Source organism: Apaloderma vittatum, unplaced genomic scaffold, assembly GCF_000703405.1.
Source record: "Apaloderma vittatum isolate BGI_N311 unplaced genomic scaffold, ASM70340v1 scaffold17845, whole genome shotgun sequence".
NCBI classification, from domain to species: Eukaryota; Metazoa; Chordata; class Aves; order Trogoniformes; family Trogonidae; genus Apaloderma; species Apaloderma vittatum.
Window position 1 is genome coordinate 35500 of NW_009717835.1, and position 23932 is coordinate 59431.

At 44.7% G+C, this 23932-nt stretch overlaps 1 protein-coding gene across 1 annotated transcript; it reads right to left on the reverse strand.

The window, feature by feature from the left end:
• Window positions 1-220: 220 nt before the first annotated feature.
• SPSB1 (splA/ryanodine receptor domain and SOCS box containing 1) lies at window positions 221-5277 on the reverse strand. The gene is made up of 2 exons (XM_009870057.1): window positions 4448-5277; window positions 221-846 (listed from the first exon to the last, which is right to left on the reverse strand). Exons 1-2 carry the CDS (start codon window positions 5139-5141, stop codon window positions 719-721), a joined length of 822 nt encoding a protein of 273 aa, XP_009868359.1. The 5' UTR covers window positions 5142-5277; the 3' UTR covers window positions 221-718.
• Window positions 5278-23932: the final 18655 nt, after the last annotated feature.

The following is a 23932-nucleotide window of genomic DNA, read 5'->3' on the forward strand; positions in this document are numbered from 1 at the left end:
CTAAGAAGAAGTGGCAGAACAGGGAGTGGAACAAGAGAACTGAGAAGGCAACGGTAATAAGAACGCAGGACTAATTGTCTGTGAAATAACATTAGAACATAGTGAGAAGTCCTGGTAGAGATACAGACATCAGCAACATAACCACCTTCTCCAAATCCAAATGTGTCCTCAAGGAAAGGTTCTTGGTTTTGGTCTTTCAGGGCTTGGGGTTTGTTGTATTGTTTGGGTGGGTTTTTTTGGTTTTTAAAAACTCAGCAATCAATTCTTCTTCGTATTCCAGACTCTTCCCAACTCTACTGTGCCTTTCCTTTCTTAGGACCTGGTCTTAACACATTCACTCCTAATGCCCTCTCTTCCCCTCAATTATGTTCTTCCTTTAAGCGGTACAGAAAAATCATTCACTCCTAGGCTCTACAACAAAAAGGATGTAGGGTATAACCTTTTCTCAGGAGAAGCAGGGAAGCACAGAGCTTCTATAAATGCTCCTTTTCTAAGTGTGCTGGGGAAGTGACTTCCTAAGAACAAAACACTCAGTTGTGAAACAAGGATTACTTGAGAGCTTGCCAATAAGGGCACATGGAGGCTTAAGCAGTGACGGGAATACTTTGGCCAAGGAGATCCAACAGTAGCAGTGACATGAGGGTGGAGAACCCATCGCTCAGTGGGTCAGCTTCGATCTTTTGCCTTGGTTCCAACTCTCTATCCTTCAACACGAAGGTCATTGGTAGAGCAGGTAACTCTTGAGGGAGGCTGGCAGCGGCAGTGCAGGGATCTCAGTCAGTCTTTCCTTGCCCAGAGCAAGCCTCACAGCTCGCCGACACAAGTCCATCAAAGGCAGTGGTTCAGCTGGGAAAAAGAGACCCAAGACATTAACATCCCAACCCACAAGTTATACATTCATTTTGCTAGTTGTGTATAGCCCCAGAAGAGATCGAGCAAGAAAAGTGAACACCTGGCATGTTTGCAGGATCCAAGCCATTCACATATCAGCAACCACAGCTCAAATACACTGTTTCTGTAGAGGTTAAGCTATTACATGTGTGGAAACAAAAAAACACTAGAATCCCTTAACTGAAGTCTCCTCTCTGATACCATGAATTAAAGTCAGAACACATCTCCTAGCTTGTGCCTCTTACTAAAAAGCCTCTGAAAGAGATTCGCTGAAGTAAAAGACTGCAGCAGTCTGATGGCATCATGTGGTATGAGTACCCACAAAGTACCGTGATTTGTCTCACACAGTAGGATAACAGCTGTCAATCCCTTCTTTCATCCTACATACTTCCCGTGAAAAACAAAGCCATCCATCAAAGCTTCATGTCACTGCTTCTGCTGTGACATTTTCCATTAGAGGATTCCCTCCCATGTCATGAACCTAGGAAAGACACCAGCCTTTGGCCATCTTTTTTCACATCCTGTACTCATAAACGTCGAATGAGATAATACTAGTTTTTCAGGAATGGCATATGGGGCCCTTTGGTGCTGAAGAGTCATTAACAAGATGCAAGGGACTAAGGTCAAAGCCAGAGTTAACACATCACAGCTGCACATAAGGAAGATACAGATTAGTTTCTCACAGCTTCTGTCACTCAGTCTGTCAAAGCTCACCTTTACACAGCATGCTGCGCAAGCCTAAGGGGTTTCTCCTCCCCTAAGAGAGGGCTAACACAAAGACATCTCAAATTAAGCAGAGAACTGGACATCCTTCTAAAAGCCTGAGGGCTCAGCATGCATCATTGCAAAGCTTCCTCTACAGGCATCGGGCTGAACATACACCTAGAAACAGCCGCAGGAATGGAAAAGTTTGGCTGAGAAGCTGCAGTTTTCAGGAACCCTGATAGATGCCAGCAGCTTTAACTTCCACTACTACAAGCCAAGTTAATCTGACAGTTCCTACAGTTGTTTTAAACAGCTGGGAGACAGGGAAAGTTTAGGGGTTTTTAGCACAGCCATATTACTGTACTTTTTACCAGAATTTATTCTATCAATACGGTGAACACAAGTCCCTTCCTTCCAGGATCAAAGATAAAAAGCTTTCACGTAAAAGCTCAAACAGAAGGTGTCGTCAGTACCCTTTGATGAGATCACTCCCGACTCTACTTTGGAAACAGTAAACGGTCGTATTGCTCCACGTAGAAAACCCTTGCAATTAAAAGTGGTGAAACCTAGATTTTTATCTGATTTTTTGTGCAAGAGAGTTGGTAAGAGTCAGGAAATGCATGCTTGAATTTGTCTCAAGTTTGCAGTCAGAACTAATGCCCTATATTCCTCCCTCTCCTGCCCTGCCACAGATCACAAGCTACTACCTGCTCCAGGGGAAGCTGCAGTGGAATGGGGTTTTTTAGCAATTCCCCAAAGTTCTCCCAACGCTTCAAGCAGTAATTATTCTTGATCCATCATACCTCTATATGCACACCTTTTCTGCACTGATAGCTGAGTGAAGAGCAAACATCTGTCAGAGCAGTGGTGTTGCTTCCCAAGCCCCACAGCGTCTCATACATGTTTTGTGACACAAGGGGAAAAAAAACCCCACAAAACCACCGCTGCCCTCAGCCCAAGGTCCTGCTCATCTTGCTCCTGACCCGCTTCAGGATCCACACTGCCTCTTCTGCAGGGACAGGTCTCTACAGTTGGCCCGCACGTCTCAGCTCCGGCTGGGATCCTGCCAGAGAAGCCTATTGCTGGCAGCACTGCTTGGGCACTTCCCAAGGCAGTTTATTCGTAAACTACTGGGGTACAAACGCACTGTATTAAAGTCTGTCCCAACTCTTCCTGCTCCGTAAGGTGAGAGCTTGGACAGCCAGCATCCCAGACACAAGGGGCCCCGAATTTCAAAGCCTATAGGCATTAGCATAACAAATACATTCCAGTTTAATGGCCTTAAAAGGAGAAGATCTTCTTCCCACAGAAATTAAGAACAAGAACTTTGTCCTCATCTATCTCGAAGTGATAACCCAGTCTGACAGGAGACCTCAAGACCAAAAGAGAAAGCACATGCACATCTGACCTCCTTCCATTCACAAGCACTACAATCACGGGACAGTGTTGCTGTTGAACGCTCAGAAGTGGTTAGAGCCAGACACCTTCTTTCTGTCTGTGCCAAAATAGTGTCCTGTCATTCCTGGCCTTACGCCCACAGTTCACTCCTATGCTGAGAGCACACTGCAAGCAAATCCAACACTGGAGGTGGCTGTTTCCTTGCAAAGTGCAGTGCTGTGCCAACAACTCCACAGACTTGCTAGCTTTGAGGAAGCTGAAGATTTTGGCTTTGACCCTTCAGAAGAAATTGGTTACTCGAGCTGCTGCCATCCTGTAAGCTGTTGTGGCAGAACGAGCTAGGTTTCTTTTTTTCTGGTGAGAAAGTGCTCTGCCAAGAGCTCTCTATTTGGTCTTGCTGAGCTGAAGCATATTTCTCAAAGCGCTTGTGGATTTTGCTCCTATCCCTTTGCAAGGCTTTCCTGGTTACTCTGACAGCTCAGTCTTTCTGGTGCCCAGTGTCAGCTTTTTGTACCTCATGTCACCATTGCCAGGGGTTTGCCATCACTGCCCCAGCATCAGAACATGTTCTAAGCACAAATAAGAGAGCTCAGTACGCTACAGCCTTTGGGCAGACACTGTTCTGGAATGCAGGGGAAACACTACTCTCTCCATACTGATATTGCCAAATTTATTTCACTAACAATATAAATCCAGATTTTAATCCACTTCCTTCACCTCTTTCCTCCACCCTACCCAGAGGACTGACTCACAGTCTGGCCCCACGGGAACTTCTGACTATGAGAGATAACAGACTTTAGCACATTTGGACAGCCAAATTTATTACTAAGCTTAGCTAGAGATTGATGTCCCTATTAGTAAAAGGCCTGGCATGCAAGCTGGGCTGAGTACAATATCCAGCCCCATACTAGAAGTGAGCACACCCTGCCCTGAAAGAAGCAGAGAAGTGAATTAATTTTTTGAAAGATGAGACATTGCCTTAGATAGGGAGAGATTTTCCCACTCTTGCCTGCAAGGGATTTTAAAAGTCCCTTCATGAGCCACTTAAGGAAGGTGATTGTCCCTCAGACTGTTTCCTGTCAAGAGACACCAGGATTACATTGCCAATAACTCAAGTGTCAGAGGGACATTCCTTCTGATACTTTGCTAGCAATACAGAAAGGTTTGCCATCTTTAGACAGACAACTAGCACCACCTTCTCCCACCCTACTACCTTCCCAAATCCTCCTTGCTCCCTTCAGTGCCGCGGTAACAGTACGTGTGCACAGCCGGACAAATGCTTTGGATTAACCTTTAAACGATTCAGAGCTGCATCCAGCTACTACTGACATGAAATCTTCACCTCTCTAGAAAAATGAACACTCTCCCCAGGAAGAGATTAGACTAGTAAGCCTGCGCTTAAAGCAGCACACAGATCTGTACCGCTAGAACAAATCCAGGTAGTTATACTCACGGTCAAGTCCATTCAAGTAGCGCATCCGTATTTCACAGTGTCCCCACACGGCGCTTACCACTGGATATAGCTTTTTCCCTTTGAGTCCCCGAAATGCAACACCCATGTATTGCCCATCTACAATGAAGCTCAGTGTCCCATCATCCATGTCCAGAACCACCAGGAAGGAGTCTGGCACAATGAAAGTTTCATCTGGTTCTAAGAAGGCAGGATAGGTTTTACTTGGTTGGTTCTTGCCATCATGGTACAGTCTGTTGCGCCCAAGGTCCCACCCCCAAGATTCATGGTTATTTCCGACGAGCGTTGTGTACCCTACAGAATGCAAAGGGGCTTCTGCTGTTGCCACCCCGACCACAGCATGTGTGCCTCGCTGCCTCATTGCCCACGTGATCTGCCACACGTGCAGTCCTCGTGTGTATCCCACTTTGCCTCTGATGGCGTCTGTACTCTGAGCCACCGGATGCCGGTGAAATATGAGTTTGTCATCCTCTTTCACAAATACATTCAGTGAGCGATCGTCATTGTTCCATGAATGCAATAACTGGACTTCGTATGATACCGGAGGCATGTCCAGTAGCAAGTCCAGACGCGTGGGTTTGCTGTAGTCGAGTCCTTGGAGTTCCTGCTTCAACGGCCTGTACACAGGGTCTCTCATATCCACAGTCTTTATCCCACCTGTGACCTTCTGACCCATCCTGTGTTCCGATTTTGCCTATTTCTAGGCTCCCAAGGCAAGCTCATCGATTTACCCGGCTGCTTCTGCTGGCATTCAGCCCTACTGCAGAGGTTGCTAGGAGACCTTGTCAAGATGTGCACTGGTCACTTTTGCCTAAAGGGCAGGAAAAAAAACCCACAAGAGACAAGTTAAACATTAGCACATACAGGCTCTTATGCAACAGTTACTGAGTACAGGTTTAATCTGTTTATCCTGATAACTTGCCCTTCCTTTCCACTTCTGCAGTGTGTCCTGCAGAGCAGAGATAGCAAAGAGCAAGAAGACAGGTACCAAGTTTCTAATGCCCCCTTCAGAAGCGTGCTTGAATTTCTGCTTGTCTAAGGAGGGTATAGATTCAGCCACCAAAGCTCATCTTGTCTTTACAGTGAATGCATTGCTACTTCTTACTGCACCACTAAACCTTACAAGATCACATTTATATTTAGGCTGCCTCCACCTTGCTTTTGCATCATGATCACCTCTGTGTTGTCCAGCTGGAAAATTCAAGAGAAGAGTTTATTCAATGCAGAATACTCAAAATCCAGCACACAGTAGAGCTTGAGACTTAATTTTTTCCTGATTGTCTTCAGCTGGTAGGAGGACTGAAACCAGTGTCTTGTATAAGCATAGTTTTGCCTGGTCTCTTGGGAAGGTCAGGCTGAACAAGACATCCCAGCGAAGGCCCAGCCTGCCCACTGGTGTTCACTGCTCTAGCTTCTTCCAGCCACCATGGAGAATCTCTTCTATAGCTATCTGCAGTGGAGCCAAAACACACCAGGCATTTAATACTAAAAAAAAAAAAAAAGAGTCCAAACAGCTTCAGTTCATTTCTCAAAGGCAGAAGTGAGTTTACAGCTGCCTTGTCTTTTGGTCCAGTAGTAACATGCTACAGCTAACTAGTAGTGAGGGACTGGGTTATACAGATAACTGCTTTGCAAAGGTTTAATCTGAGCTGTCCCTAGCAGGGAAGAGTGGCATTGCTGAATAAACTTCTCCCTCTGCTGCTCTAGAGAGGATGGAACTAGCCCTCAGAACGCAAAACATTCATAAGCACAGCTTCCACTACAGGGAAAGGAAAGCAGGCTGCATTTCAGGAGGCGTATTTGTGTTCCAGCTGAAGAGGACTGCAGTGGTAGGTGGAAGTTCTTGGTGAAGCTCTAGGATATAAGCATCTCCTATAGTAAAGGCAAAGATGCACACAAGTATTGCTGACACTGTTACCCAGCCATAAATTATTTTATCCCCTCAGCACAAACAGTTCCTAAAGAGAAACAACAATTTAACACAACCTATCTCCCCATAGCAGTGATCAAACAAGGTAGGAGCCAGGCAATGAGAATGAAAGATTCTCCATCTGGAGAGTTACAAACTTTTCACAGATCAGCTGTCAGAGCAGCTAGCAGCCATTGATACAGATTTGAGAAAATAATTCTCTTCCATCCCACTAAAGGTTTGCCAAGTACCTTTGAGGCCTGGCTACAAGGCCAAACAGCAGAAAAAACCCAAAACACTGGGTCCAGCCTCAAGGGACACCCATTGCAACAGCTACTGGTACTGTTGGCCCCACTGAATTGCTATAGCTAAGACAGCAAATAAACCTGCTGTATGGTTTGTCTCAAATGAGCAGCTTCAGCTGGGACAGCTTCTTTTCTCCAAGAGGGAAAGAAAAAACAGCTTCAGACAGAGTCCAGGAAGAGAAGCGAGATTCTTCTCACGGTTTAGCAGTTTTCCTTCCAAATGTCAGAGAAACCTCTAAAAAGTTTAAGCCAGCTTGGCTAGAGATACTAGCTCACTTTGTGTACCTCTCCTCCAGCACCGCATCCACCAAAGCGTCTCTGCTCTCACTCAGCAACACAAACAACCCTCTACAAGACAGCTGCCAAACTGGGGGCAGCTATTAGGAGAATAAAAAGTGCGAGGGGAGCAAACTAGCTTTCTAAGAAAAAAAAGTGTTATTTTAACATTTCCTGAAGTGAGGCAATCACGCAGGGCTCCTGCCAGCTCCAGTCACAACACTTACTCACAATCAGGGACCTCATCTGGCATAGAAAACAGAGTATGAATCAGATCTGGTTTAAAAATAAAGTTACTGGACATAAGCAGCAAGGCTTCAGCTAGAAGGTATCAGACGGCTCACATATGCTCTGGGTTTGAGATCTTTAAGTCCTCACGGCTGCGTTCTCAAAGCTGACACCACCTCTGTTCGGAAGAGATTTGTGAAGTCACTCCAACAGGTGTCTTCCCTGGGAAAGGAACACTGATGTTGACTAGAAGCAATAATTTCAAAAAAGTTTTAGTTTAAGTCAGTTGGTCGGGCTGGGATAAAGACAATGGAGCTGCTGAGATAGGACTGAATCATGCGGTGTTCTACAGAAAGTACCACATGAACCACCTGGCATTCCCAAGGCCTGGGGCATACGGACAAAGGCTGTCAAGGCACTGGCAAAAGCACACTTGGAAGTCTACAGGCAAATTCAGCTGTTGAAACTTTGATTAGGATAAAGAAACAAAACACTGGCAGGAGGAGGAGAGGCAGAGATTTCCTGAGAGCTGCACAATACATGTGAGAACATTGCATAGGAAGCAAGAACCAAAACAAAACTGACTGCCAGACTGCAGGCGTATTCACACAGACTGCTGTGAAGCACAAAATTCTCAAGAGCAGTAGGAGAATACAATCCCATGCTCTTCATCAGTAAAACAACGCCTTGTTCATTATGACTTTTTGCCTTTTGCCAACACAAGCTTAGTGAAATTTCTCTCAAGGCTGCTGCACTAGAAAGGGAATCACCACAGCAAGAGACAACAGGAACTTCTGAAGCGCATGGGGTAGGGCACAGTCCCGCTGCCTGCTCTGAAGGGGCGGCAGCCTTTCCTGAGCACAAGCACCACTCAGCGCCTGCATTAGTGAGGACTCTTTTCCCAGGCAGACTATTAACACCAGATGGACAATGGCCAGAATAAATAAAAGGGGGAAAAGAGGGAAAAAAAAATTGGAATTAAGGGATCAGAGTGAGAGCAGGGCAGAAATCCTGGCATATAGTGCTCAGTTAAATGGGATATGGTCCTTGTTAGGGCAAGGCAATGATGCCTGTTCAGAGCTGGCTCTGCTGTTCCTGGCACTAGCCTGGTCTAGAATTGCAGAGTGGCACCTTGCCCTACAGTCAAGAAGCATAATTATGCATTCTTTTTTTTTAAAAGGAAGAGTCTCTTCATGCACAAGACAATACAGGCACTTTCCCTCAGCAGGACAGATACAGAAAAGCTTACCCTTTTAAATTAATGGATTAATGTCCTGGGCAGCTTGATATGAGACACAGCCAGTCATAAATGAAAGATACGCTAGGGAATTAGCTTCTTCAAAACCTTTGAAGTGTTACAGGTTTAAGTGCAAATGTAAGCACTGAAAATGCTTTTATATAATCACATCAGCACCTCACACTTGCTGTAATTCTGCTCTGTTTTATAAGCATAAGCTCATCACCGTGATGCTCTGCTTCCATGCTATTTAATAATAGTTAACGTTCTAGGCCTAAAAGCTCTGAACCAAAATGAGTGCCTCAGAAAAACGGTCACCGCTATTTTCAGTGAGAATGTGATCTCCCCTTGGTTTAGCCGTTCAGAGCAAGCACGCAATTTGTCATACTAGAAAGATACGCCAGGTTTCAAAACAACTGCTTGCTGCAAAGAGATCAAGGCAGGAGACAGTAAAGACATTTCAGTGAAAAGGGATCCCATTCCCTGCTGCTGAATGGAGAACACAGCTCTACCAAGAAAAGAATGTATATGATAGAGCAGAGCCAGTGTCTAACTTCAGCTCTTCAGGCACTGCCGTGAACCAGACAAAATAAACTACCAGACTTCTCCAGCTGAGGCAGTTGCCTTGACTTATTGACCAAAATGGTGTGCACGACGGTGCAGAGCTGTACCCCATGCCCACGGCCACATTTACCCCCTTCAGCTGGCCATGAACTTCACAAAATGCAGCCCAGAACCCAGCTAGACAGATGTCACCCAGGTAGGAGTCTCAACTACCCACAGTAGAGTGCTTTGTCCCGTATTATGAATCAAATAACTAAGTCATTATTTCAATTAGGTCCCAAATATTTATTGCACGTCCCACAGAGAAAAGGCTAGAGCTTTAAACACCTAGCAAACACTGGGTGCTCTACAGACAATGAATCAGAGCTCTTCCCTGAAGATTTTCAGCCTGGAACACCTTAGAAGGAAAGAAAATATATATTCTGCACATGATCTTTCACTTGCTTACAGCTTTTGAAAGCTGAACTGAAGGATTCTAGACAATACTAATAAGTGAGACGTAAAAAACCTCACTGTAGTTTTGCTCAGGTTTCCATGATTTTACCAGAAAAACAGTAAGTACACCTGGTCCATTTTCTTGGGCTGAATGTTCATCCCACAAGCCAACAGACAAGAAGCTACACTACTCCTAGTCTGCTGACAAACATGCTGGCAGCAGCTCACCTGCAGTCATCCTTCAGGTCCTTCAGACATGCGCCTAACTAGTATGTCAGAAATTCCCCAGAGACCCTCCCACAGCGCTAGTCCTTCTTTAATATGATCTCTAGAAACTGAGGTCTTCCCCTTCCTCCCTAGGCGGTCCTGAGTAGAAAAGATCCGTTGATCATACAGACCTTCCGTAAAATCAAGCTAAAAGCCAGGATGGATCAGCAATGCTACAAAAAATCCATGCTGGCATGGAGAGAGCACTTGTATGCCTCAAATAGCATTCAAGCTTCAGCCCCGAAGAACCAGGACACTCAGTTTTCCCTGGCATTCACCATACACCACATTACTTGCACTATTTCCTGTGACCAGTTTTTGTGGTAGGCACAAGGCTGTAACAACCCCATCCAGGGCTGATGCAGTCACTTCACCAACATTCTGGCTTTAGCAACCTTCCCGCTCCACTAAATATTGGTGAATCCTCGGGGGGGAAAAAGTAAACTCACCTATGCTGTTGAAGAAGTGTTCCAGTGCTGTGTAAGCAGAGACCAAGCAGCTACAGAGCAGATGACAGGAACAACTGCACTAACAACATGGTTAGAGCTATTTTCAGAGTGTTGCAATTTTGCTTAGATCAGGGCTGGGCAACCCTCATTGTACAGCACAGGTTCTGGCAGCACCGCCATCCTCTCTGCTACCTTGCTCTAGGCAGGCACAGAGGGTTGCCACAGGGGCAACTGCTCTTCAGTGGGTGGGGCTGCAGAAGCAGCAGTGTGGCTCAGCAGGTTTAGCTGCTGGCAGGGCTGTGTGACCTCCACAGAAAGTGAAACTGCAGCCACTCTGAGATCACAAGAGGCTGGGCAAGGAAGAATTAAGAAGAGATGGCACGTGTCCCAGCAAACAGCAAAAAGGAAAATTCTCCCGTGGAGTAATAGGCCCCTGACAAGTAACTGTGCTCAACATATATTAGGGATGGGAAGAACAAGACACGTAGCATCCGGCAACACTTGACTTGCCGAGGCTCCAAAGTTAACAAGCTGCCTTGCTAAGCAAACAGCCTCATTCCTGTACCAAGCCAAGAGCAAGAGCTCTGCTCTTCCGGAGGTGAGGCAGCTAGCACAAGCATGCCCACCCTGCGAGGTATCAGAAGAGGCTTCTAGCCAAGGAAGCCAAGAGCATGTCATCGCACAGTGCTGTTAGGACTTGTAAACACCAAGAATCAGCTTGTCTGCAGGAACACAGCACTCCGGCTTTCTCTTTCTTGGGATGGTTCAGACAGTTTCTGCAGGAGTTTTCTAGCTATTTTTGCAATGTTGGTGTGATGAACGCAGCATGCCCTCTCACACCTCGTATGGAGAACTAAAACCTCAAGTAACAGCAATAACCACTCATCCTCAACTGAGCCACTTACTAGAAACCAACTTACGCCAAGTTCCCCTCCACCTACCCAGCCAGGTCCTGTTAATTGCAATGCTGCATAATCTAGGAGGAAACAGTACTAACCAACAGAGGTGACGTTACTTTGCAAAGTATTTGTAATGATGGAAGCAATTTAGACAAAAGAAGTTGCACAAGTTCCTCCCAGAGAACTCCTCTCTATTAAAGGCTTGGTACAAATGGTATTTTTTGTTGCAGAGAAACTATGCTATGTCTTGAAACGAAAAAAGTGAACTCAGGCTAGTTTTCCTCACAGACAAAGTTTAGTGGATGTTTCGGAAAGGTCATTAGACTCTTCATGTCTATGTACAAGGTAGCTCCCAGGTACTTTATGAATGTCAACAGCATGTTAAAGACCAGACACAGTGCTTCCTCAAGGCTCTTCAAAACAGCTTCTCAGAGGCAGATTCCAGCCACTCGCTCATTCTGGCAATGCCATCTTTGGTGGGCATCAAGTCTTAAAACGGTCAAATATTTGGAGTTAAGATCTTCTTTTCGCTCCAACTCTGTGTTTCAAATTACAGATTATCTTCCCTAATAAGCCTTCAGACCCACAATGGAACACATGTATTCTTCCACAGCCTCTCCTGCTTAGGGCTAACATGTACTCACAGGCACAGCACCAAAACCAGCACGTCACGCTGACATAATGGCTCTGTCCACCAACCCGATCCATGATGTCTCATCCCTCCATCCATCTCACATGCCTAAGCACACTTCCTAGTGTGTTGCAGAAAGGGCTGTTTCATAACAGAGATGTTGGGCTGGAGACTTTCCTTCCTTAAAGGACAAATGGTAGTACAGTATGTCAGGACCTTCCTTGCCTCTCTCGAGAAGTAGGGGAAGCCAGCCTGAGTGCTAGTAATCTGCATCCATAAAGAAGCTGGGATCAGCTTTTCAGAAGACTCACTCACTGCAAATCATTATGTTCTTGGCATGAGGCACTGTTAGTCCATCTTCCTATGGTCCATTCTATTTATACCAGAACTCTAAAGCAATTCTTTTGTACTTTTTCCAAAACTACCTTGAGGACACTTTCTCCTTGGTATTTTGAAGACAGCAGCATTAGAAAGCTACGTAGGTTAAACAACTACTACTGCTGCCTTGAGACCTCTGCATTATTAACAGCACAGTTTCCCTCTATCCCCTCAACTGCTGTGTCCATTTCCTTTTCACCTTTACTCACGGTCTGTAGCCTTACAGGGCAAAAAATATGTTCCAAGTCAGGACAAGACAACTTTGGTTAGATATAGTTCATTTACTGGAAGTGTTAACTCCTTTTAACATCTGTATGTTAAGCAATTTGCTCACTTTCCCAGCATGCTAGTTGTACAGCAGAAGTTTTCTCCAAACACATACCCCGTACATGGCAAAATGCTGCCACACAGGCACACAAGTGCCTGTACTGCAGAGTAAGCAGCATTATATGGCATGAGGAGGCTTATGAAGTAGAGCCAGAGAGAAGCCATGGTAAAGTATGCACAGTGAGCTGCCTGAACAGGCCAGAAAGCCAGCAACTAAAGCTACTCCCCTGTAAAGCAGGATGGAGCCCCGAGTCTAATATCCCACAGCTGAACTGACAGTTCTGTATCTTAGCTAAGCACTGAGAAATTTAGCCAGAGTCCCCTCCCATGTCCCCTGTTTGCAGCTGCAGCACTGACCTTCTTTACACCTCTCCCCTTTGCTCCTCTTTAACTTCCTGCTGGTCTAGAGTATTTGGTTGTAGCCAGCTGGTGAATCGCTATTTTCCAGAAGCAACTTTAAGCTCTGTATTCTAGCAAGTACTTACAGGCAGCTGTTGCAAGCCTAGAAGTCTGACTTCATGAACTGGGGTTGCAGGTAGAATTCAGCATCTGAATCATGCCCGAAAACAGGCTGTCACATGCTCAGATGACAGTCTGCTCAGCGAGCAGCCCAACCATTTGTCAGTGGCTCTCGAGTTAGCAACATGTACTAATGAACTGCAGACATCACTTGTTTTCAACACAGAAGTTGTGGACAGGGTATAGTGGGGATGTAACTGCTGATGAAGATCAAATGTGTCAAGTTCAGCTTTGAGACACAGATCTGCACTCCAGATAGATTCTTTGGGAGGAAATAGCAAAACAGCTGTGGTTTGGCGGTTAGGTCTGAGCTGAGACAGCACCTGTACGTGGTTTTATAGGAGCAGGATGATCCATACATTTCCCTTCTTCCTGCAAGATGTGACAGCAGGGGCACAGAGCAATGCAGTCACTGCAGACCTAGAGCCTGGAGAAAAACTAGTAAATTGTAATTATGCATTTATGTACAGCCTTATTCCCACTCCAAATGTTGTGCACACCACCAGTAATCAGCACAGCCATTCTGGAGTGCAAGCTGTTTACAGCTGATGCACTGGTTTGAGCAGCTTATGGGAGGTTATAGCACTCCAGCTACAACGTGTTCCACCAGCACAGCAAGTTCTCCGCGTGCTTCAGCATGCAGATAGCCATTTAGAAAACACAGCAGCACCAGCTCGAATGTCTTCCAGATCAGGCAAGGCATTCTTCCCAGGAGGATATTGTTCCCCAAGCTGTTTCACTGCCCTGTGCTGCAGACATTTGCCCCAGCTCACAAGAGAAGCACAAGCAAACAGCAATTACTTTGACAGCCACTACCCTGCAAAAGCCATTCAATAGATGTCATAAACTGTTCAGCATCCGTGTTTGAAAAATAGTCAGCACCTTACCAAGTTGCCATGCCTGCCTAATGTTTCTCCCTCCTTCCCTCCAGCACTGGAGTCATAACATCCCAAGATGGGCTGCATTTAGAAAGGCATTTCCTCCACAATTAAGCCACCATAACTTTTAAATAGTCGATGTTTATATTCAGAGCTACTTGCATTAAAGAAGCCCACATAATCCATAATAAGCTACTCTCTCGCACAAGAAACCCTGCTTTTAGTTATGTCCCCACTTACTAATTTGCAGCCTACACAGCCTACCATCCATCCCTCATGTCTGTTTAAGTATCTCAATTCATTAGTTTTTTCTGATAATCAGTAGATGTGGATGGGAGCAAAGGGTGGAAAGAATGAAGCTTGATGTTCCTACCTCTGTCCAGTTTCTGTTCCTGTACTGAAAGGGCTTTTTTGCTATAACTGCAGGATTGGCTGACAAAAGCCAAAGGTTTTAGTTTGTCACCAACCTGGAAACAGTTAATAACCAATCACTGTGGTTTAATGCTAACAGCAGCTGCATTAGAGGAAATTCATGTGAACATTCTCATCAGTTACCAGAATTCCCCTTCTGTCTCCTTCCTACGTGAAAGCAGGGCAGAGCAAAGACACTTGTCCTGCTGCACCCTGTGCTATCCTCTCCTAGTTCACAGGATGCCAGCCTGCTCTTTTAGCTATCCTTTGCCTAGAAGCAAATTGTTAGAAAGCCCTTCTCATACACTATGTTTTTGAAGAACTATAGGAAACAACATGGTGGGGCTTATCATAGGCTATCAGTAAAACTCGTATCCCAATTGCTGGAAGTGCTAGTTTACAAGTCCCAGGGATTTTTTCTGGAATAGCTGCTGTGTTGCTTTCAGTGGGCAGAATAAGGCAATGTACATCTCCATCAACACAGAGAGCCCATCAGGACTTGAACAAAGTTACCTAATACAGACCAAGCGCTAAGAGCTGCATGAGAAAAGGAACTGAGCCCTTACTGTATTAGAGTCACATAGATTCGAGCGTTACGGACCTGAAAAGCAGCACTTACTCAGATACCTTGAAAACATAAGCTACACAGCAGATTGCGAGGATTTCAATCTCTCCTCCTACAAGGTAAGCTCCTCTCCCTACAGGAGACATGTAGAATCCAGCAGGATTACTTCTCTCAGGAAAACCATTTGCAGTTTGAGCTATTTTAATATTAAGGTTGCCCAGCTATTGCCTCCTCCTTCCTCTCTTTGTTTAAAGATGTCAAAAGCACTGCTAACAGTAAAGCAAAAATCCCCACAACAGAGCAGCTGCCAAGCACCAGATTACTCAGCCTGCTGCCCTCAAATAGGTTTATTGTGTCTGAAGCTTCAGTACATGTATCTACATCAAATACATTATGCCAGAGGGGAAGTTGTGCAAGTGTCTGGTACTACTCATCAGCACTACAGAAAAAGCACAGTCGAAATCTGGGCCACGTACTAGAAACAAATAACTCTTGGTCCATTACAATAGTGTCTCTCAGCTCCCTCCAAGCAGAGCATTACATTCTTACAGCCCCACGAACAGCACAGCGTTCTCTGCAAAGGATAGCAGAACAGCACATTCAGTCCCAGCAAAATCGGGGCCTCACAGTGCAGAACTGAAGTTATATCACTGAAGTTATATTACACAAGTGCCACTCCACTTGAGAAGCTTCAGCACATCACTCCCTTAGAGCTCTCTTTCTTCCATTTAGACGGGCAGCATTAGCATCACCAACCTATCACATCGGGCATGAGAAAACACTTTTTGTATGAGTGGAAGGTTAATCAAAGTGTTGCACACTTCTCATCGCTGTATCACAGGGAGAGAATTGTGGCAAAAGGTAAACAAGAGGACCACTGAGGATGCCCCACAAATTGCCAGCTACCAAGGAGGAAATTCCAAGGCCCAGAACACTTGATACCCAGCAGGACAACATTCAGCTCCTCCTCAAGAAAAGCTCCCCTGTCCTTGATATTTAAAGAAGCACAAGCTACCTTTTTCTCCTGCAGTTTTACAATATATTTACATTTGCATCCTTAGCAACTCAGTTGGCATCCTTTTCTTCACATTCAGTAATCACGCTCCAGTTCCAAGTTCATTCCTTTCATCCTCCCTTTTACAGTCTGCATTTAGTCACTGTGTTGACCTCCACTGTCACAGCAATCCCACCACAGTCAGAAGGATGGACATGGAAAGGCTTCCATCCAATTCTGCGTGGTTGGTGCTATTCTTCAGGGAGGAAGTACGCAAGCCCCAGTCAGAAGCTAATGAGTTTCCTGACTGAGTCTTTTCCACCTGGTCAGATACTATGACAATCAAATCATGAGACAGAAGAAAATTCATTCTATAACCCTGGAGCTTAATGCAATTAAGGAGCTCTGCATAGCTACTGTGGCTTTCTAGAGGTGACTAGCGCTCTAGCATAACCCAGTCTATGCAGAGCTTTAAGTTAGAAATAAAGGGTAGAGGAGGATGCAGTTTAATAAGCACAACTTCCTCCCAAGTTTTTTCCTTCCACCAGCTCAAAAGCTGCTGCCAGCAGTACCTTCTCACTAGCAGCCTGCCCTTACCTTTACAGTAGATTCCCTCCACCCTTTCAGCACCAGCTCCTTTGACCTATTGTGAATCATGTCCCCTCTTTAGAGAGGGCCTGACATCAAAAAAACAAGTGTCAAGCCTATAAGCACCGCAGTTCCGTAACTACTGTTTTATATCTTTTCTTACTGAACATCATATAAATGAGCAATATAACAACAGAATTGGTTTTTTGGTCTTTTCGTCTTACCTTGCCACATGGAAAACATCAGCATTCCTCTGTAATGTTTACCCAGATCTCTTCATCCCAAGCTTGTTAAGTGTTGAAAAAGGACTGAACTTACATCCTCATGTATAGGCCCAGTAGATCTTTCACAGCTTAAGCTACAGATTCAGGTCTTTCCTGTCCTGAGGTCTGTGGAGACTGAGGGTGTCACCACTGCAGACAAAAAACCTCACAGGAGGAGACAGTTGAGTCACTGAGGAAGTGATTTATTTTTTTTTTATACTGTTTAGGAAACCATTCTGTTCACTTAGCAAAAGGATGTTTTCACAAGTCAACACCCCTGCACACACATCCAAAATGGCAACTTATCACACAATCATGACAGGTTCTTTAAATCAAATTTAGGCCTGTCACATTGTTCAATGCCTCCAGCAGCTGCCTATATGCAAAAAAAAGCTTTCTGTGGCCTCCCTCAGTAAGCCTGGTAGTTTAAGTAGGGTCAGGCAGACATGGCAGGCGTGGCTCCTACCATCTTCTAGGGGCAGGATTGGCTTATACCATCTTCAAGGAGTAATTTCCTGTAGATTGTACTCTCAGATGAGATCTAGGACCTACAACCCGTCCTTCAGATACTTTTTGTGACATGCTAAACAATGACAGCAACATCTTTTCTTCCAGGTCCAGACCACTACCCAAGCAGCCATGGCCTAAGTTTAGGAATTCTGCACTCCCCAAACTCATCTGCTACATGAGCAATGCTGTGTGAATGTCAATGAGGACAGGCACGCTTCAGCACCCCCCTCGGAAACAATTCTCCCAAAGCATGCGACTTAGCCACATCAGCCCTTTGCAAGTGCTGCACCGTACAGGAACAGGGCTCTTCTTCTTAAGTGGAAAAGATGAAAGCCAGAAGCTGGATGTTCATACAAACCTTATGATCAGGACATGCCTTTGAAGGCAGGAAGGCTAGGGAGGGCAGGGTGGACTGGGAAAATCAGCACTGTCTGGCTAGAGGATACAGATTGCTTCACTACCACAATGAAGCGTTTCCAAGAGTTGTGCTCTCCTCAGCTCCCTCCCCTTGCTGTGCTCCACCTTGAGCTACACAGCTGGCACTCTTGTGACAGCATTAGCCACACACTGCAGCTTATAATCAGCTGAAAGAAAAACAGTCTGCAGGAGCAGTGTGCATCAACATCAACATCTGTCACCCGCTTCCCCATGTACAGCCTCACCTGGAGCTCAGCTTCATCTGTCCCTCCCACCCAGAAAGAACAGTCACGGATAATCCCAGGCAAGAATGGATCTGCATGTTAACTCAGACCAAGCAGGGTTCATGAGCTTCCAACCTCCAGATTTGGTTCAAAGGAACAGAGAATTACCTTCAAGATAAAAACAGTTTTATTATCAAAATTAACTAGGTATTTTGCTTTGAAATACAGTTTCTTCCCCTGCATCAAAGGGCTGTTAATTTTAGTCTTGTAGCAAAAAAAGCAAACGAAATTAAAGCAGCATCTGCTTGGAAGAGATGAATACAAGATAAAAGGTGTCTGTGACAGAAAGCTGGCAGCAGCCTTATGTTTTCTATTCAAGTTTGATCTGAGAACAACAAGAACCCTTAAAACATAACAAAAGCTGTGGAAAAACCCTTTCCAAATCCGACAACATAGCCGGAAGATGCAATTTCTTTTCTTCAATTGCTGCAACAGTCAGTTGAGGTAAAGAGTCCAGACAAATCCAAACTTGCTCTTCCAGTGTAATCAAGCACCTTGGCTTGCTCAAGTCCAAAATATCCCCCCATTCAGCTTCCAATTCCCTCTTTCCTTCCAAGTCTCCAGAGGAAAAGCAATTTTCTAGGGATCTCCTTTAGCAAAAAGGAAATAGAGTTACACCATGGCAGAACACTTCCAGAATATTTAGGCATATTTGGCTTGCAATCCAGCCAGTTTGATTACCAGCTATACTGATTACCATGCACACATTTATCATTTTACTTTAGTCCAGGTTTTCAGCACTGGACGCATGGATCTCATCCTTCCAGTGATTAACAGTCAATATGGAGAGCTACTTCTATCTTCCCTTTAGGCTGTGTGAAACTACCAAAGAGAAGGCAGCACAGTGCACTTTGCCTGTCACAACCCTTTGCCAGGCTCTAAAAAAGATGCATTCCCCTCTCACTTCTGAAGCAGCTGCCAGCCGCTGTGTAACTCTAACTTTGGTTATATGAACAAAAACCAAAAGAGCCAGATAAACATGCACCAGGCCAGTGCTGGGACATTTGTCAACATTCAGCAAACCACTCCATCAGTTTGCTTAGTAAGGTAAGCCCTCCACATCCAGGAATGCACACAAGCAACAAGCCATCTGACAGCACCCTGCAATAAAGTGCTGAACTAAGAGGATATTCCTGGCAGACAGATTACACAAGGGACAACTCATGCTGCCAGCTTTACTGGAACATACACTGCAACTCCTCAAAGCAGAGCATGCTGGGATGATGCCTCACTAGACTTCTGATTTGTCATTAGCCAAAAAAGTTTAATGACACGGTTGGACTCTGTGTTTAAATATAATTGACCTGGAACATACCATAATCACAAAGAGAGACACTCTACCTCTCATTGAAGCCTACAGCTGGGCACACTCTCAGCATGATGACATGTTTTGCTTCCACCATTCCCTGGAAGAGTCCTTGGAAATTGCTATGGTTGGTTGAGATAGGCAGGGTGACCCAAAAGCTTCAGCTAGGTTTTTACATCATCCAGCAAAAGGCTTCACGTAACATAGCACAATTTCCAAAAGCCTTTCTGGCCTGACTGCTTGAAGTTTTATCCCTGTACAAGTGCAACTAGACGAATCAGATTTGAAAGTGCAGAGTGCACCAAAATGAAATGGATTAAAGCGCATTACTCAAACTGTGGTTGCAGGAATATATGTGCTGCCTTTAGAGGACATCTGCACTGTAAAGTGGCCAGATATTCAAGAGCAACATTTTCCTGGAAATAACAGTTGTGGTAATGCAGAAAGATGTTTTTGCCAAAAAGCACGACCAAGACGTGCACCTACAGCACTGTCCACAGTTGCTTCACTACTGTTTAGTGTCCAGAGTGGAATTTGTCCCTTAGTCTTACCGGGCACACTCCAAAATGAATTCCTAAGCAACAGTTTCACTAACTTAAGCTCTGTAAATCAAAGGATATTTTAAGTGGCTTCCTTATCACATCCTGTTTGCCAACATGAAGCCGCACATCAATCATTTAGTTTGAGAAACAAAGCTAATCTGTATGATTAGGGCCAACACTGCTAATTTACATAGTGATAGTACCTCTCCACTAGAAAAAAGTGAGTATGAAGTAACAGTTCACATCAGTTGCCTCAGCACATGCAACTGGAACAACTGGTTAGTAGACAGTCATGCTCTGAACCATGCACAATGATATACTGCTGAAGAGACAGGATATACTGGCTGAAGTGACAGATGCTTACAGGCTTTTTGATGGTAAATAGCTTTAAGTGTCATCTTTTCAGATATCATCTGAAAGCATAGAGATTTTTTTTATTCTGGGCCACTTCAGCATAATTACCCAGACTCAGTTTTAATTCTTGTATGTAGCCCAGCCACAAGAATATTTCTCCCAAGTCATACACTTCCAGAAAGCCTCCCAGCTCAGCACCAAGCATTACATCAACAGGCATGATGCTGGACCATGGAAAGATTGCAATTAGAAGCAGTCATGACAACTTCAACACCATTGTGAGGAAGGAGACTGGAAGGATAGTTTGTGTAAAGGAAATGGGATCTCCTCCTTTAGGTATCAATCCTATTTTTATGGCAGAGGACCACACCAAAGATGGCTTTTATCCCTTCTGTTTCCACCTTCCAAATGCCGTGATACCACCGCAGACGCCTGAGTAAGCAGTTTGAAAAACATGCATGTTCATCATCTCTTCCTTCCCTCCCCAGGGCTTCTCAGCAGACTAAACTGTGGGTTTCCTCTCCAAAACAGCAGAATTCCAGTACCTGTAATTAAGCCAACAGCTTTCTGCTGTGACTATTTCGGATCTTGTCATCTGAGTTCTTTCTGTTAAGGTTATCCACTCACAAGCCTCTCCAATGTAGGAGACAAGAAACAGCACAGTAGTCAGTGATAGGACAAATTCTTTAAATGTAAGCAACCCTGAGCTGTCTTATCTAGGCGTTAAACAGCTGCCGGTACTTTTGCAGTTCAAAGGCAAGACAAAAGCTGTACAGTCAACCTATCCTCCCAACATACCACGGCCAACATAGGTCCTCGTAAGTCAACATGCCTTCCAAATAAGTGTTTAATACAAACATTTGTACAGTCACTTAATTCCTGGTGAACCAAGCTATTTGATGTGGGCCACAGAAAGCTCCCATGACATCAATGGAAAGTTTCCAATTAGGAAACCAAGTTTGAAACACATTAACAGAACTTAAGAAAGAGAGAGAAGAAGAAACCTTGTAGAAACTGTCAAAAGATCTGTTCTTAAGAAAGATTCACTCAATATACTTCAAAACAAACAGAAAAGATAAGCTACCTTGCTTTTTCAGAGTCTACTAAAAACTGCAGAGATAAGCACAGTTGTGTTAGCTGCTCCCTTCAGTATGTAAGCTTCTGTTTTTTCTAAGGTTGGTCAGTCTTAGGCAAAGCACATTTTTACAGATGCTACTGAAGCCCTTACTCCTCCTTTGAAGGAGGCTGGATGACTTTGCCAAAATTTACTGTGTGCAATCATCAGTTTGAAAGCAATAAGAAGGCCACTGCCACCCAGATTCAGTGCACCACAACCTCCTGAACATAGAACAGATGTAAACAGTCTAGAATATCCAATTCCTGGACTATCAAGCAAACCACATCCAACAACATTCTCCTTCCCTACAACCCTCAGAAAAAAAACACACCTTACCTTGCAGTTTTATTTCTACAGTCAATTCAGTGCACTATTGCTTCTAATACTCAATGAAAGTACAAGATGAAGCGACGCTACACGCATCTCCCCTATAGATAATCCCAATGCTTTGGTGACACTATAGGAGAATTTGAAAAAGTTGGCTACAGAGATAGTCACCCTGGAGAAATGCATCTAGGCATGGACTCAATGGACTGTGCAGCTTTTCTACCAGGCTTGCAAGCAAAGAAGGGTTGCCTTCAGCAACCTGCAAAGCCACCTCTACACCTGCTGGGACATCTGCTCTGTCCTTTCAGGCCTAGGGACAGGACTGCCATTTGGTACCTATGCAGCACCACCGCCCTGGGTCAAACACAATTTCCATGACAAGACTGCTTTGTGGCTGTCTTAAACACACCAAGAGAAGATGAAAAAGTATTTTGAATGCTGCATTAGCACAAAAGCCATCTCAACGGTAAAATCACTGATGAGCCTTCTGCTGCAATGTTCTGCACCTTGAAATGGAGATTCCTCTGAGGGCAAGTGTTCTTTCAATAATAGTCTAAACTGGGGATTGGCTGATGTTTTTTGTAAAGTTTGAAGGCAGCCTAATCCAAATAACATAAGAGCACGTCTCCAAACAAGTATCCTATGACTCCTCTTCACTTTAACAACCACAAGCTTCAAAATCATTCTCCTGTCTCAAATACACAGGGCAATTTGCCATCAGTCTTTATAGTCTACAGCACACAGGTCCCCAGTGCCCACTAAGGTCTTACCTGCTTCAAGAAATCTCTTCCCACTTAGAGGTTTAACAGCCGTTCGATTCTCGTTTCTTACCACAGACAGCAAAACCAGTGACATCCATCCTTCTCCTGAAGGATGCAATGTACAGTCAATAGAAATTCTAATTACCCCCACAGTTAATGTGCTGCCACATGGTTGTGCTCACAGCAGCAAGCTGAGCTGTTCTGCCTACAGGGACCTGACTGCGAAAGGACCACCAGCATGTACTAACAGCCACATCCCTACATCACAGGACGAAGATTGAAGGCACCTCATGAGTCACAGCCAAACTCCTTTTTGGAGAAGATGCAGAAAGTCCTTATAGAAAAAAAAACCCACCAAGTTATGTATGCAAGTACAGCTAGCAGCAAAGAATCTCCTGTTCTGAAACTAATAAGCTCAGTAAAGCAGCAGAATGACTGGAGTTCCTTGTAGGCAAACATCTGGACAGATCTGCCATCCTGGAGTGACAGTGCATATTTGGCAAATTTCCCCTAGTAAACAGCACGCTGCTCTGGCTGTGCAGCAAGCAGAAGGGTAGTTGCACAATCACAGCCTGCCTGCAGATGTGGGTTATTGCTCCTTCCAGGCTCTCTAGGCAGGTGTCCCCTCCCACTTAAAGTGTTGACACAAAGCTGTGCCTCTTGCAAATCCAGTTCAGTGTCCACACACCAGGCTTTATCTGATTACTCAGATAAAGCCTCGGGATTTAATGTTATTCATGCCAAAAGTGCAGATTTTGGCCTGTGTGGGCATATATGACCTGTCCCTTCAATAACCTCACTGGAGGGCAGCATCTTAGAGCCACTTGGCATGCCTCATACCCAGAGGATCAAAAGCACACGAGGAAAACCAGTACCTCAGTGAAACATGAGAGATTCAGTTGGGGAACACGTAGAGGAAATCTTCCAGGAAAGCTCTCAGTTCCTTCAAAAAAGGTCTGCTGCTTCTTGCAAAAAAGCTGCTGCTTCTTGCAAACATAGAGTTAAGAAAGTGAAACTACTTCACAGATTGTTGGTCCTTGAGTCAAGCTGGTCCTCGACTCCATCTCAGAGTCAAGTAACTAAGGCAGATATCAACAATTAACTGTGGTATCCAAACTCCAGGATTGACCTCAGCCACTGAAATGGACCCATATTAATAAACACATGATACACACCTTGTCCTTTCTTCTCCCCATCCCAGTATACAGCAAGTCCAACACAAAAGTTGGAAAATCAGTAGTGCATTTTCACCATAACCCAAGCTCACAGCCATTTCACAGCAGATTAGCTGCCCCTTTTTAACTTCTACATAGCAGCTGTACATTGGCAAGACAGTGTGCTGCATACCTAATCTTACAGCAATATCCTGCTGGAATCAGTGCCATGTGTGCAGCTCTTATGCCCTTTTCCTCTTAGGCTGCAAACTAAGCTACGCTAGCAAGGTCCAAGAGATGCATCTGTTGCAATCAATACCAGAGTCAAATCTGAGGCTGAAACCACTTACAACTGCCTGCCTCATCCTTGTTGCAAGAGGGACACACAGCACTCCAAAAAAGCTGCAAGGTAAGGGGGAGGAAAGCAATGCCCTGGCTTACAAAAAAAAAAAAAAACAAAAAAAAAAAAAAATGTTCATTAATTGATTTGCTCTGGCTCTATTTCATTCCAGCTGGAACTGTGTAACATGCCACATGGAAAACCCCTGAACACTAGTAGTGAAGCTTCATGG

Coding starts and splice junctions, on each gene's coding strand:
- SPSB1 (XM_009870057.1), bottom strand. CDS start 5,141: ATGGGTCAGAAGGTCACAGGTGGGATAAAGACTGTGGATATGAGAGAC. Junction 847..4,447: donor CTACTTGAATGGACTTGACC/GTGAGTATAACT, acceptor TCTTTTTCCCAG/CTGAACCACTGCCTTTGATG.